Consider the following 14,661-nt stretch of genomic DNA (forward strand, 5'->3'; position numbering starts at 1 on the left):
AATAAAAGACAAAACTGTCCAAAAAGGATCACCATTTATTACTTGTGTTCCAAGACTAAAACCATTTATTACTTGTGTTCTGTAAAAGTTCGCCCGATGGAGAATTTATTAGGAATAATTCTCCATCGGACGAACTTTTACAGATCATTTTATGGAATCAATGAACAACAACCCATATGGCCTAGTAGTGGAATTGGAACAACATAGTAAGGATAAAGTACACTTCTTGGATATAGTCATAGATATGAAAGAAAGGGCGGTACAAACTTATGTATACAGAAAACCTACAGCGATATCAACGTATATACCTTATGAATCTTGTGATCCATTTTCTTATAAGATAGCGGCATTTAGAGCATTAGTAGAAAGAACATATACGCATTCTTCCATCTCCCAAGCCCTCCAACGAGAATTAAATTACATTAGGAAGATCACTAAAGAGCATGGTTACAGCAATATTATAAAAGGATTATGTAAGCAGCACCGGCGTTTGCAGAATTGTGTAGAAGAAAAGGTAGAGGTATTAAATAATGGAAATGAGGATAACGTAGAGAGGGTACCAATAACATATAACCCGCATCTAAAGGCAATGTACAAAAAAATTGCAAAAATAAAAGGAATTAAGATTGCATACAAAAGAAACCCAACCATTTACAGTTTATTAAGGAACGGGAAGGACAATTCGGACCCAAATAGGCTTCCAGGGATATACAGTATTCCATTAAAAGATAACAGATGGGATAGGCCTTTAGTGTATATCGGATCCGCCAAGCGTTCATTGCCACAAGATTAAAAGAGCATAAATCAGACATCAAACATAATAAATGTACGACGGCCCTATGTACGTATGCGACAAACCCGGGCATCACACCTTTCTTCGATGAAGCACATGTTATTCGCACCACCCAACACCAGGGACAACTAAGAACTTTGGAGGCAGTGGAAATCTTTAAAGCTGATCGCAAATCCGCATGCATTAATTTCAAAGAAGAAATAAATCTCTCTGCAGCATGGCAATTTTTAATTGACGATAAATCATAATATATTTTATAAGATAAATTTTATGAGGTATTGCACACAATGAATCCCCATTGGCAGAAAATTATATTTGAAATAACACGTGGATTCCTTCCACTTTCGGAAATTTTTCGAAAAATGGCACGTTCCATATTTTTTAAAAACATTCGAATTAAAGAATCCAGTTATAATGAAAGGTATAAAAAAGTAAGCCTGAAGAAGATCCCAGGAGGGGAATCGAAAACGTTCGCTGATTTTAAAGAATTTCGCACCGGTTACTGGTTAATTGTAGATAGTTGTTTATTTGAAGTATATACAACCTGGTGTGATGAGAAAGCACATTAAACCTGAACTTATTCTATGTTATGGAATCCTAACTTCAAATAGTCACTGCTAATAGTGAGGATCAAATGTTAATATTTTAATATTTTTAAGGCATTATTAAATGTCTTAAGATAAAAATAAAGGAAATAAATAAAATCATACTTCAGATGACAAGAAAAGTTCTGACATCAAAACTACAAGTAAAAACATCCACAGAATGTTGAAAGAATATAGAAAAAAAAAATGACAAGCATTACAGGAAAAAACAAGGACTGTCAACAAAAAGAGTTAAAGTTTTAATCATGTTGGAATGTATAGTACATAGGCTATTGTTTAGTCACTGGCATAGCACTATATAGATCAAGATTTAGATCAAGCCAGTATCAGAATTCAAGTGAAAGTGGAATTTAAAAAATTGCTTGGAAAGAAGTTTTTATAGAAAAGGTTTTTTAAAATGTTTGTTATGAATAGCCTGTATTTGGAACAAATAGACAAAATATGGGTGAGCAAGCAGATAGGTTGGGCCACCTAAAGTAAATAGAGGGCAAATTCCCCTAACAAGGTATATTGGTCAAATCAATGATATTTTTATTTAGATACAAGAATGTGGCTTAAACACCTCTGTTTTGGACAAATTTAAATATTTAATTAATTAATATACTTTCAACATAGCCAGAGAAATATAATAATTTAGGCTTATTTCAGATTCAAGATGATAAATAACAAATCCATTAAAATGAAGATAGTAAGAGGTGAAATAGAAAGATGGAATGAGGACCCTTACTATAATTTTGACATATCATTAAACTATAGTCATTTTTTTCTTAAATTTTGTAAAAGTTGACTTATTAGTTTTAATGTAACTTTTTTGAACTGAATAGCAACCAATAAGGACTACTATTATTTCTTCAATGCTCCAGGAAAAAAGAAATTTCTATTGTGATAGCTACTTCACACAGTCAAGAAATGCAATTCATAAATACCATCATTTCATGCAGATAATCCATGGCAGTACATACTCCACAGAAAATTATTAGAACAAAAATATACTTTCATTTAACACACTCCACCAGTTATACTGTGCCTCCAAAGCAGCCATCAAAAGAGCACTTAATGAAAGTGCTCTTTTTCTAAAAAATTGATTGGCAGTAGGCATACATAGTAACTGAACATACAATACTGTTTTTACTGAAAAACTGCTAGTATTTTTTGTGATATCTGCCAGTATGAATATAAAGCATTTTCTAGCTAAAAAATGGCCTTGTTTATCAGTATGCAGTTTAATAAGTATAACACTGATGGGCCACAGGCTCTGTAATTACCAAGCTTGTGGCCAATGTTTAAGTAATAACCAACTTAAACTTCTGCAATTTTAATGTATTTCTACATTGTACAAATTCTCATTTATGTACAGTACACTTTCTTAAATGAAACTCCAGATAAACCACACTCATTCATTAAATCAATTTTGCTAATTTTTATACCTCATGATAGCTAATTGATTAACATTTACATTGTCAACAGTATTTCATTGTCTAAATTGTAAGAGAATGTAGTGCCTAAGCACTATTATATAGTTATTTATGTAAATATATATATATATATATTTGTATCGGGTTTTTTTTTTTAAACATTTCGTTTTTGCCCTAATATCGGTTTTTGGATGGGTAAAACCCATCGCTAGTGCGGATTGGTTAGCAACGGACATGACGTCACGCGCAATGGCGGGGATTATAAATGTTGGACTCCCGTCCACCAGGTACTTTTTGGTTCTTCCTTTGGTCCCAACCAGTTGTGCGACAAAAATAGACTGTGGTGAAAGAACAAAGGAGAAGGAAAACTACACATGCGGACATTCAATTGAATAGTGAATAGAATCCGGACCCATCGAGGAGAACACGTCTATGGTATGAGAAATACCACGTCAGATTTATAAAGGAAACTTCAAGGAACGTCCGAAGAATATTATTGTCGGTATGTGAATTGCTGTATCTTGATATTTAAGTAATTTCTTCGATCCTTTGTCTCTAAAACCCAGAATTGTAATTATGTTCCTTCTCATGTCATTTAGAATATATTAACTTTGTATTTTATGTACTCATAATTAAACCTTATTGTTAAAAATGTACAAAATTGTAAAGTCCTTGATTAATGTGCCTTTACCCGACCACTTCGCCCAATAGACTTAGGTCCATTGGGGCTTAACATTGGCGTCCGCGACAGGATATTGTAAAAGGATTCTTAATAATACTGTAAAAAGGGGTAAGGCCTGTTGTGTAAAAGGACTAGTAATTCGGGAACTTTCTGTGGTATCGCAATTGGTAAATCATGGACGAACAAGTTTCAAGCGGATCACTTGGTGAAAGAATGGGAGAGATAGGAAATGCACCAGTGGTGACAGGCTTTATGGGGATGATCCNAAAAAAATAACTGTAGTAAGAAAAACAAATGAAAAATGCGAACTAATGTAACGTCGTATGGTGAGTTTTTGTTCGTATCGTGGAGCAAAAATATGTTCGAATTTCATGTCGTATCCTGAAAATTTCGTATGCTGGGGCGTTCGTAACCTGAGGTACCACTGTAATAGTTTGTAATACCCAAATAGTTAAATTTCAATAATAAAAACTGATATTGAAGTTATTTGTTACAAATCAAAATTGGTTTGAACCACTCTTAATTAATATATGTATGCAACATTACTTTTCACATGTAGAAGTTATTATCAATAATGTGTAATTTTATTTCATTATATAATATACAATGATTCCAGTTCACTAGGTTTTTCAAAACCTAGTAAACTGGAATCACTGTGTTGCTTTTTGTCCATAAGATTTGTCATATTAAATTATACATTTTGCTAGACTCTCCTTTTCAGCTCTGTACATTTTCATAGAGAAGCTTGAGATTGTACCTCCTACATATTGCACAAACATCATCTTTTCACATGTATATGTCAAAACAAGAATGCATATGCAGATATTCTAAAGTTCTAAAATGAAATTTGGTTGTCTCTCTGCACTTTGGACACACCTTATTTACTAAATATTTTCATGTTTATCATTTTTTGAGAAGAAAACAATTCCTATTCAGGATGATAATAACAGCAGCACATCTTGTCTCATTATGGAGCACTTCTATTATATCTTTTAAAATTTATTTTCTTAATTTTTTAAAATAATTTCTTAATTAAAATTTTTTCCCAATGTATCTGTCTTGTAAATAGCCAATCAATGCCATTAATTTAAAATACAGATTTATTTACACATTGATTCCTAAATCTACTCTTTATATACTAAATACTTAGAAGTAAGAGTTTTGTATATATAATGCAATCTCATCACACTTATAAACTTGTGCATCAGTATACCCTTCTTTTTTAATGGAAATTGTGAACTGTTTGGAAAATTCTGCAGCACCTGCAATATCACTAGACTTTGCTTCATCAGAAATGGAAATTTGGAAGATGCCATGTCGTTTTTGCCAACACCACAACCAACCGTCAGAAGCCTTAAAATCTCCTTCTGCTTTTAAGCTTACATGGAATTTTTCAGCCTGCAACTTTAAAGCAATTCCAGATATGGGAGTACCTTCACTTCTTTTTTGCACAAACCATGCATAGAGGCAATCGTCAACATTTTGATTTTTTCCAAGTCTTGTCTTTTTTCAAGTAAGCCCAGCATTTTGGTCAAGCTTATCAACAAACGATTTCAGTTTTGTCTCCTCTGCCATCCAACCCCTTACAGTTCTTTCAGGTATGCCGTATTCTCTTCTTATGTTTGCTTTCGTAACTCCACTCTTTATTTTAGAAATAATGTTAAGCTTTTCTTTTACTCATCATGCATACAATAATTAAACACACTATTCAAAATACATGCAGGAACTCAATACTTACACAATTACTCAATATGCAGTAACAATAAAATGCGCTACTCACTAATGCCACACGGACCTGTATAAACGTGTTTGAGCTTATCGCGTCGCAAACATCACCCGCACCATAACCAAGTGCGTGGTATGGCAAACAGCGCTATAACGAAGGTCCACTGTACTAGATTAACTTCTAAAGTATAATTTTTTTGTTTTTATATTTTTCAATATATTTATTTTGTTTGTACAAAATAAAGAAATAATTTTTAACGATACAATAGCCACAATTATTATTATAAAAATTTTCGTTAGGCTTAACATCGACGAAAATTCAACACAAAGCGACACACAACGGAGAAAAATTTAAACGTAAAATATATTAATATACTATTATTGGGATTTACTAATATACTATTTTTTTGTACATAATCGGTTATCCGAAAAATCGATTTTCCAAACAACCCCAGTCGATTCGGATAATNTATTTTCTTAATTTTTTAAAATAATTTCTTAATTAAAATTTTTTCCCAATGTATCTGTCTTGTAAATAGCCAATCAATGCCATTAATTTAAAATACAGATTTATTTACACATTGATTCCTAAATCTACTCTTTATATACAAAATACTTAGAAGTAAGAGTTTTGTATATATAATGCAATCTCATCACAGTTATAAACTTGTGCATCAGTATACCCTTCTTTTTTAATGGAAATTGTGAACTGTTTGGAAAATTCTGCAGCACCTGCAATATCACTAGACTTTGCTTCATCAGAAATGGAAATTTGGAAGATGCCATGTCGTTTTTGCCAACACCACAACCAACCGTCAGAAGCCTTAAAATCTCCTTCTGCTTTTAAGCTTACATGGAATTTTTCAGCCTGCAACTTTAAAGCAATTCCAGATATGGGAGTACCTTCACTTCTTTTTTGCACAAACCATGCATAGAGGCAATCGTCAACATTTTGATTTTTTCCAAGTCTTGTCTTTTTTCAAGTAAGCCCAGCATTTTGGTCAAGCTTATCAACAAACGATTTCAGTTTTGTCTCCTCTGCCATCCAACCCCTTACAGTTCTTTCAGGTATGCCGTATTCTCTTCTTATGTTTGCTTTCGTAACTCCACTCTTTATTTTAGAAATAATGTTAAGCTTTTCTTTTACTCATCATGCATACAATAATTAAACACACTATTCAAAATACATGCAGGAACTCAATACTTACACAATTACTCAATATGCAGTAACAATAAAATGCGCTACTCACTAATGCCACACGGACCTGTATAAACGTGTTTGAGCTTATCGCGTCGCAAACATCACCCGCACCATAACCAAGTGCGTGGTATGGCAAACAGCGCTATAACGAAGGTCCACTGTACTAGATTAACTTCTAAAGTATAATTTTTTTGTTTTTATATTTTTCAATATATTTATTTTGTTTGTACAAAATAAAGAAATAATTTTTAACGATACAATAGCCACAATTATTATTATAAAAATTTTCGTTAGGCTTAACATCGACGAAAATTCAACACAAAGCGACACACAACGGAGAAAAATTTAAACGTAAAATATATTAATATACTATTATTGGGATTTACTAATATACTATTTTTTTGTACATAATCGGTTATCCGAAAAATCGATTTTCCAAACAACCCCAGTCGATTCGGATAATCGACGCTCTACCGTAGTATAGAAATTTGTAAAAAGATTCATAACGTGGTTATAATAAAATATTAATTTTAATTAATTCAAAGTACATTAGAATATGAAAATAATTGTGCAATAGGTATTTATATTTTAGAAAATACAAGGGAAGCGGCGCTTCCACCGCTTCCAAGGACGGCACGCCACTGCCGTACACCGAACCGAAATTATTTTTACCCGGGGCTCGCAAAGGAAAATCGTATAGCGAAACCACTTTCCCTTCAGCCGATTTCATCTTAAACAGATTAAGGCAATTTCGACCTATCTCGCGTTTGAAGAGTTAAATTTTATACGAATATAATTTTAATAAAGACGAAACAAACGTCTACTCTACAGAATTTAAAAAACGAAGCACGAAAGGACTACTTTCATTATAAATCCTATTCTTTGAAAATCTTTTACTAAGAAAAAATATTTACATAAGTATATTTCATAAGACAATTTCTAATACTTAAAAATTTTAAACTTATTAAATATTTTTAAAAATCTATTACAAGTACTTTTTTATATTTCTCATTGTAAAAAGTTGCAACTTTGTAATCTTCTGGAAAGGACAATCAACTAATGCAAAATTATATTTCTTAAAGTAAAAGAAAAAGAATAACTACCTCTTAGTTTATCAGGGATCATTTCACCGGGCAGAAGCGGAGGTTCATCGCTTCTATGCGGGATAACATTTAATTCCCGCTGTTTTGACTAAGGTAAAGAAAGAAAAGGATTATTTCTCACAACTTAAATATTTCTTATCTCGTTTAATTTATTTATATTAAATAATTATCGATAACAGAACTTTTAATACCGACACTAACAACGAATGTTTATTATGACGCAGAAAGAGTGGAATACCTTTAATTCTTGTAGGGGGATGTTTTCGGTGGACGTCGACGAAGAGGAACACGACAATTTGGATGGAGACTGCGACCCTTTGGACTGCGAGCTTTGGCTTCCTCCGGACTCTTGGCCGATTTTAGAATTTAAAGAACTGGATTTAGACTCCGAACCGGCTAACGAATCCGTACTCGTAGTCTTCGGTTTGGCGGCACTTCCTTCTCCTACTTCCATTTCTTTAAATCGGCAAAAAATAATTCTAAACCCTTTCCATTCACAAAATGAAAACACAAATCCGCCCGAAACGCCCTCTCTTATCGATTGTCGGTATTTTTAAAATAAAAAATATTTTTGACTCTTTTTACGTTATAAAATTCCTTTTGCAGATATTTATAATATTTCGTGACCGACTCGACTGTTTCCCTGCTAAAAAAGCGAAAGAAATTAATCTTTAAAGTATAAATGATTATATTTAGCTAAAATTTTAATATTAAAGCGTAATATTTAGAAAAAATAAATCCTTTTTTCCCAGAATCGTTCGGATTTTAATCGACTCTAAATCCCACAAATCGAATTTCATTTGATTCCGGTAGAAATCGTTTAAATTGATAAGACTGGACCCCAGATACTTAAAGTAAAGCGTTCCGGCCACGCCGTATACGAGTAAACCTGACAGAAATTTAGTTGTGTATTTTTTTAATACTTAATATTGCTAAAATTATTTCTTAAGTATATGTTTTGCCGAGTAAAACCACAAGAAAAATAAATAAAATGTATTTTTTTAACTCTTTCCGCCCTGTGAGTACTAACAGAGCCTCTTTAAGCGAGCCAATTATGGGTTCGGCCAGGCCCGTAACGGGGCGGCCGGGTGGTAAGGGATGGGGCCGACATATCCATTATCCCGAAAGTTTCCTGAGGAAATTTCAACTCTTCCGGATTCGATCTCGAGTCCCCAGAGCGAGCGGCTGCTACCTTAACTGCTCGGTCATGCGGACGACTGAATAAAATGTATTTAAATGCAATTTTATAACGCATTAGGCTGCGATTTGCGCCCTGCAATAATGACAAATTTACAAAGTAAACGATACGCTAAATTAACAGTATACTAACGAGTAATAACTAATAATATAATAGACTTAACGGACGGAAAAATCAACAAAAATATACAGTGGAACCCCGGTTAACGAACGTCCTGGTTAACGACCAAATCGGTTAACGAACTTTTATTTTGCAAAAAATTTGTCTCGGATAACGAACGTAACGGTATTTTGTGTCAAATTTTAGTTGGTGTTAGGCATGCGCGAGTTATGCATTGCTTTTCCGAGTGTTTGTGCTATGCTTCTTTTTTCAGTTTTGTGATTTATATATTTAATCAATATGGCATCCAAGAAAGAAAAAAGTCATAGTGGCAATAGAAAACGACAACGCAATATAAACGACAATGCGCTATCGCATTTGAGAAAAATTTTGATTAAAATAGTAAGACAATCAACTTTAGATCAATTTCTTCTTCCTTACAGAAAGAGTTTGTTTGTTTGTTAAGTTATGGTAACGCAACATTTGGGCGATCTGCCTAGGGGAATGCCTTCTGGGAGGTGTTTTTAAAGGAAACTGGCCCCTATTTAGGCGTTACAGACGTGGAGAAAACCCGGAAAACTCCACATGGACAGCCCGTCTGAGCGAGGTGCGAACCCACGAACGAACTGAACTCCCCGTGTTTAAGGTACGAAGACCACATAGCCACTGGTGGGTTTTTTTTACCGAAAGAGACTTCGACTCGAAGAATCTTCCAATGAAGTGCTACCCGTTATTTTTTGGAGGGGATTCCCCTTCTAAGCATTAAGGTTCGTATATCTCCACTTTTCTGCCACCACCTACAACAAACGAAGGTGTGTACAGTGCTAGTTTATTAAACAAAGTTTACATGTTTGTTGCTGTAATGATACATACTACGTTTTCTTACATTTTCATCAAAGAAAATTACTGTATATTACAAATAAAATCACAAAAATTTCGGAGACTAGAACGGATTAATTGCATTTGCATTAATTTCTATGGGAAAAATTGCTTCGGTTAACGAACGGAGTCGTGGAACGGATTAAGTTCGTTAACCGGGGTTCCACTGTAATAGACTTTAATGAATTTCGTTTCCAGACCTAGCTGTTGACTCGCGAATAGAATCTGAACTAACGTCTAAAATTTCTTATTTTGAGTGTGGGATATTTGGACATCCCGGCGTAAATGTAGCTTTTATGCAAAACCCTTGTAACTTTTTTAATAGTCTTATCAGACGCCTAAAACAATTCTCCGAAAGAATGAATAGCTCGGAAACTCTTGTTTCTTGTTGTTTTATTAGTTCTGAAGTTCCGACAAAGCTTTGTCGAGAACGGCCGGCTGCTTCCGTCTTTTTTTCGAATAGCAAGGAAAAGATATTTAAATTTTCAATTGATTTTCTTCCTGTTTTTGACTCTTTCCGTCTGTGAATCCTAAGAGGGTTCTTTTTTTTAATGAGCCATCGTGGATTCGGCCATGTTCATAATGAGTGGCCGAAAGGTGAGGGACTGGACACGACGTATCCGGACCGAACATTCCTCGAAAAATTCCAAGGGTTTTCGACCCTTCCGGATTTGTTTCAGGGTCATCCGGAGCAGAAGACTGGTATCTTAAACTCTCGGGCATTCGGCCTTCTATTTGGTTTTAAGCGTCTTTTTTTAAATTCTTATATAAAGTGTAACGATATCGATAAGAAACGCTTTTTTGGGCACGATGTCAGTTGTTCAATATTTGCTAACTTACATAAAGTAGAAAATATAAAGTAGCTCTATATTTTGCCTCAACTTCTCTATCCAAATCTGCTGCCTTGTTATCAATGCTTATCTCACGAGTTAGGTCGGTCTATTGTCCTACGCTTTGCAAGGACGATTCGATCTCTTCAATCTAAGCAACGCTGTCAGTAGTAATCAAGTTATCCTACACACGAAAACTTCCCAGCGCCAACCGAATGACAAGTCTTCAAAATGTTGGTTCCTCGGTCAGAAACAACAAAACACTTGTATTCGTTAATTCCAAATTCGGTCAGTACTGAAACCAAGGAGGCCAAAAGGGGAAGACTTCTTACTTTACTTATGGATACTTATGACTTGGATGAATATGTCTACAATCCCAACGTTCTTCATTAGCTTTGCTGAAGGGTGGACTAATGTTTCCTTGCATCCAATGATACTAGTTTCAAAATTCACATCGGTGAAACTCTTCCCTGGATAACAGCAAGTGATCACAGATATATTCTTGCTGACTTTGCTATTGATAAAACTACAAATAGTAATAACCATTCAATAAAGAAGAAGATTACTAACTGGGAATTATTCAGGCCCTTTGCCAGTATCTGGAGGACTTACAACTTTACTTCAAGAAACAGTAGACAAAATCTGGAAAACTGTTGAATTTCTTACTAAAGCGTTAAACTTGGCTAAAACTTCAGTACTAAAACAAAAATTACAACCTCAACTGATACCGTATGGAAGGCTGCTGAGCTCACCAACACTAGGAAGAACACCAGAAACCTCCAGAAAAAACTAAGTTGCAATAAAAACGATAACAATATTGATAATCTTAAAAAGGGAATACAGCCAGAAACTCAGGAAGTACAAAAAGATTAATAACCAAAGGACCATGGCTTGAAGGAAATTCTGTGGAAAGCTGAACAAAAAGAAACCCTGGGGAATCCATTATCAAATTGTCTTTAAGCAAAGAAAGAAAACTCATATACTCGACATTATTGAAAACGACCATGGTAATATTGATATCACGGAGAATATTAAACAGATCCTTGACTTTCACTTCCTCAATGACGACCACAAGTCAGACACAGATCATCACAGGCAGCGGCGGCCTTATCCATTGCGAGGCTCTGGGCGGCAGATCTTTGCGAGGCCCTGGGCGGCAGATCTTTGCGAGGCCCTGGGCGGCAGATCTTTGCGAGGCCCTTGTTCTTTGTGCAAAGTATGTGAATTGAAATAGTAGGCACTTATTAATATTAATATATACTGTACTATAAATTAAATTTATTTTATTGTTATAACTAATAGCCAAGGATAAAATAAAAAGTTTTAAATATCAACTTTTTTCTACTTGGTTGTTGCGCGAGGCCCCTCCAAGAGCGAGGCCCTGGGCGATTGCCCTGCTCGCTACCCCCTAAGGCCGCCACTGTATATATGTATTTTTACCATTGCATATAAATAAACATAGTAAAGTAGTATATATTTTTTACTTTTTGGAGTCTCTGGAATGAATTAATCAAATTCCTATAAAAACCTATGATAAATTGATAATTGGATAACGAACAAAGTCTTGGAACGGATTATGTTCGTTAACCGATCACTCACTGTATATATAATGTAAAGTTATGTTTGATTGATTCAATAGTTTTCATATATACAAAGTCTGATTGGTTGTAGTTTCAAAGCTCTCATTGGCTGTAGCTCAACGACTGCTCCGACCCGACTACAAATATTTAACTTTTTAAATCTGTCCGACTGGAACAACCAGTCAGTTGGCTGACTGCTGTTGCCATGGCAACATGACTTGGAGTTGGTCCAGTTGGTCATAGTATGAAACAGCCTTAAGAGCCTGTCTGAACTCAGCCTAAAACATTGAATAGTAGCATGAAGTACAGTACAGTGTAGAATGTAATACATAAAACTGCTTAATACTTTAATGTTCCTACTGTGTTTATATATTTAACACTTAAAATTTATTGCTAATTTATACTTATTGTTNTGTTTTTGGCCAAAAACTCATGTGTTCTGAGGGACAAATGAGCCTGCGCGTTGTCGTGGTGAAAGAACCACTCGCCACTCCTCCAAAGTTCGGGCTGTTTTCACTTGATTTTGTCTCTTAGGTGATTCATAACACCAGGTAGTACTCCGTGTTGACTGTCTGGCCTGTAGGTAGGTATTCGTGATGCACAACCCCCTTTGTATCGAAAAAAACAGTCAACATCACCTTAACATTTGAACGAACTTGTCGAGCTTTCACCAAAACAAGATATCAAGAAACGGGTTAAAGGAGGTTACTCGGGAGGTTTCCGCGGACACAACGCCTCCAAGCGAATTAAAAAATAACCAACTGGAGGCGCTCTATTCAAAAAGTTCGGGAACTTTTTGAACAACCCACGTACATTTTCTTTACATTTTAGAATTCACAATAACCATATAAAAACAATATATTTTTGTTTATTTGTTTATTATAAACTGTTGTCCAACAGAAAAGTAAACTATCTTATTTACAAATCTTTTCAAAATAGACAGTTTGACCGGGCCCTTCTAAAAACTGGGCCCTAGACATTTGTCTCATTTGTCTATGCGATGATTCGGCCCTGTGTGTACCAAATTTCACCTCTTTAGGTTCAGTGGTTTGCTCTGGGCGGTGATGAATCACCCAGTCAGTCAGTCAGAGGACAAGTAATGTTATATGCAGTATTTAGATAGCCAATTCGGCTTTAGAAAAGGAAAATCTACTATCAAGGCCGCCCTAAGCGTTAAACACTTCGTAGAAAAAGCTTGGCAAAACAACGAACATGCTATCCTGATTGGGATTGACTTTCAAAAGGCCTTCTACCATCTTTGATGGTCCAGCATTTTCAAGGGCCTAAACCAAGGGTGGCCAACAGTTTTTGCCCCCGGGCCGAATTGGAAATAAAACTTTTTTCACGGGCCGAACCAGAGGCTGCCCTAGGAAGATTTTGAGGTGGTGTGAGATCTCATTGTGGTGTCACCTCGTAGAGACTAAATTGTACGTAGAGATTACAGATACATTTTTCACATTATCAATGCAACATTCTACGCTGTACTTAAGAGATTTGTAATGGAGGGTCAACTCTAAACACACAGTAAAAGTTGTTGAGCTTTTTCTTTCTTTTTTTTAGACGTCAGAATTTTTCATCGAGCGATTCGTACTTCAGTAGGTAATATTGAAAGATTAATCGCGGGCTGCATAAATTCATTAGACGGGCCGTATGTTGGTCATGACTTGCCTAAACGATACTCAGTGTCCACAAAACATCAAAACTCTCCTCCAGGACTATCTTAGTAATAGGCAAGCTGGCTTCTATAGTGATAGCTTAACGGTTGAAAAACAGATCATGAGAGGTTGCCCACAAGAGTCCAGAAGTGGCCCAAACCTGTGGAATTTGACTTTTGCCGACCTGCTCAGAAAAATCCTGGAGACTGACGATATCAAAATTCAAGCTTTCGCCGATGACGCCCTTATCATGATGACTAACAAAAACTGCGATCATTTGAGGAATGAGGCAAAGTTCTCAACAATAAATGTTTGGAGTCACCAAAACAAACTCCACATAAACAATAACAAATGCGAAGCAGTGGTCTGCACTACGAAGAACTAGTGGAGCCGGCTTTAAAAAGCCATTGGTATTAAAATTGACGGGAAGAATATCAAGAACGTCGAGTAGATCAAATATCTGGGGATATTTGTTTGTTTAGTTATGGCAATGTAAAGTATTTCTTTTCTTTTTTCACACCCTTATGAGACAACACTAAAGAGCCTTTCTGGCAACCTCGGCGTAGGTAGTCGTAGTTAAACGGGGCGGCATAATCGGTATTGCACACGGGCGTTAAAACAGCTAGCGGACCCCCTGACAGAGAGTCCACCTTTTTTAAACGGAGCTTCTTGCCAGTCAACAAAAAGTAACTTCCTATACTGTTCTTAAATTATGCTGATGTTGCTTACAAGATGCAGAAACGGTAAGTAAGAAAACATAGGTTTTGAAACTTGATTTCAAACTATTCCAAAGCTTAATTTTGATAGACTCTGGAATGTGTCTCTTGCTGATGGAAGTCTACGTGTGACTTGATTGAGAACTTCTTCTTCAAGCATAGCCATGCATCTTTCCTTGG

The 14,661-nt window shown here is 35.3% G+C and overlaps 1 protein-coding gene across 1 annotated transcript in view; it reads right to left on the reverse strand.

Annotated features, from left to right (window-relative positions):
- The window catches only part of LOC111613276 (myotubularin-related protein 2-like), a 73,751-nt gene extending 65,434 nt beyond the window's left edge, over window positions 1-8,317 (reverse strand). The window contains exons 1-2 of the mRNA XM_023354625.1: window positions 7,763-8,317; window positions 7,525-7,612 (exon numbers count right to left, since the gene is read on the reverse strand). Coding sequence (XP_023210393.1) covers window positions 7,525-7,612; window positions 7,763-7,978 — 304 coding nt within the window. The 5' untranslated portion in view covers window positions 7,979-8,317. The remainder of the gene's footprint in view (window positions 1-7,524; window positions 7,613-7,762) is intronic.
- Window positions 8,318-14,661: the final 6,344 nt, after the last annotated feature.

Source organism: Centruroides sculpturatus, unplaced genomic scaffold (genome assembly GCF_000671375.1).
Source record: "Centruroides sculpturatus isolate CEXI.00-Female unplaced genomic scaffold, Cexi_2.0 scaffold1401, whole genome shotgun sequence".
Lineage (NCBI taxonomy): Eukaryota > Metazoa > Arthropoda > Arachnida > Scorpiones > Buthidae > Centruroides > Centruroides sculpturatus.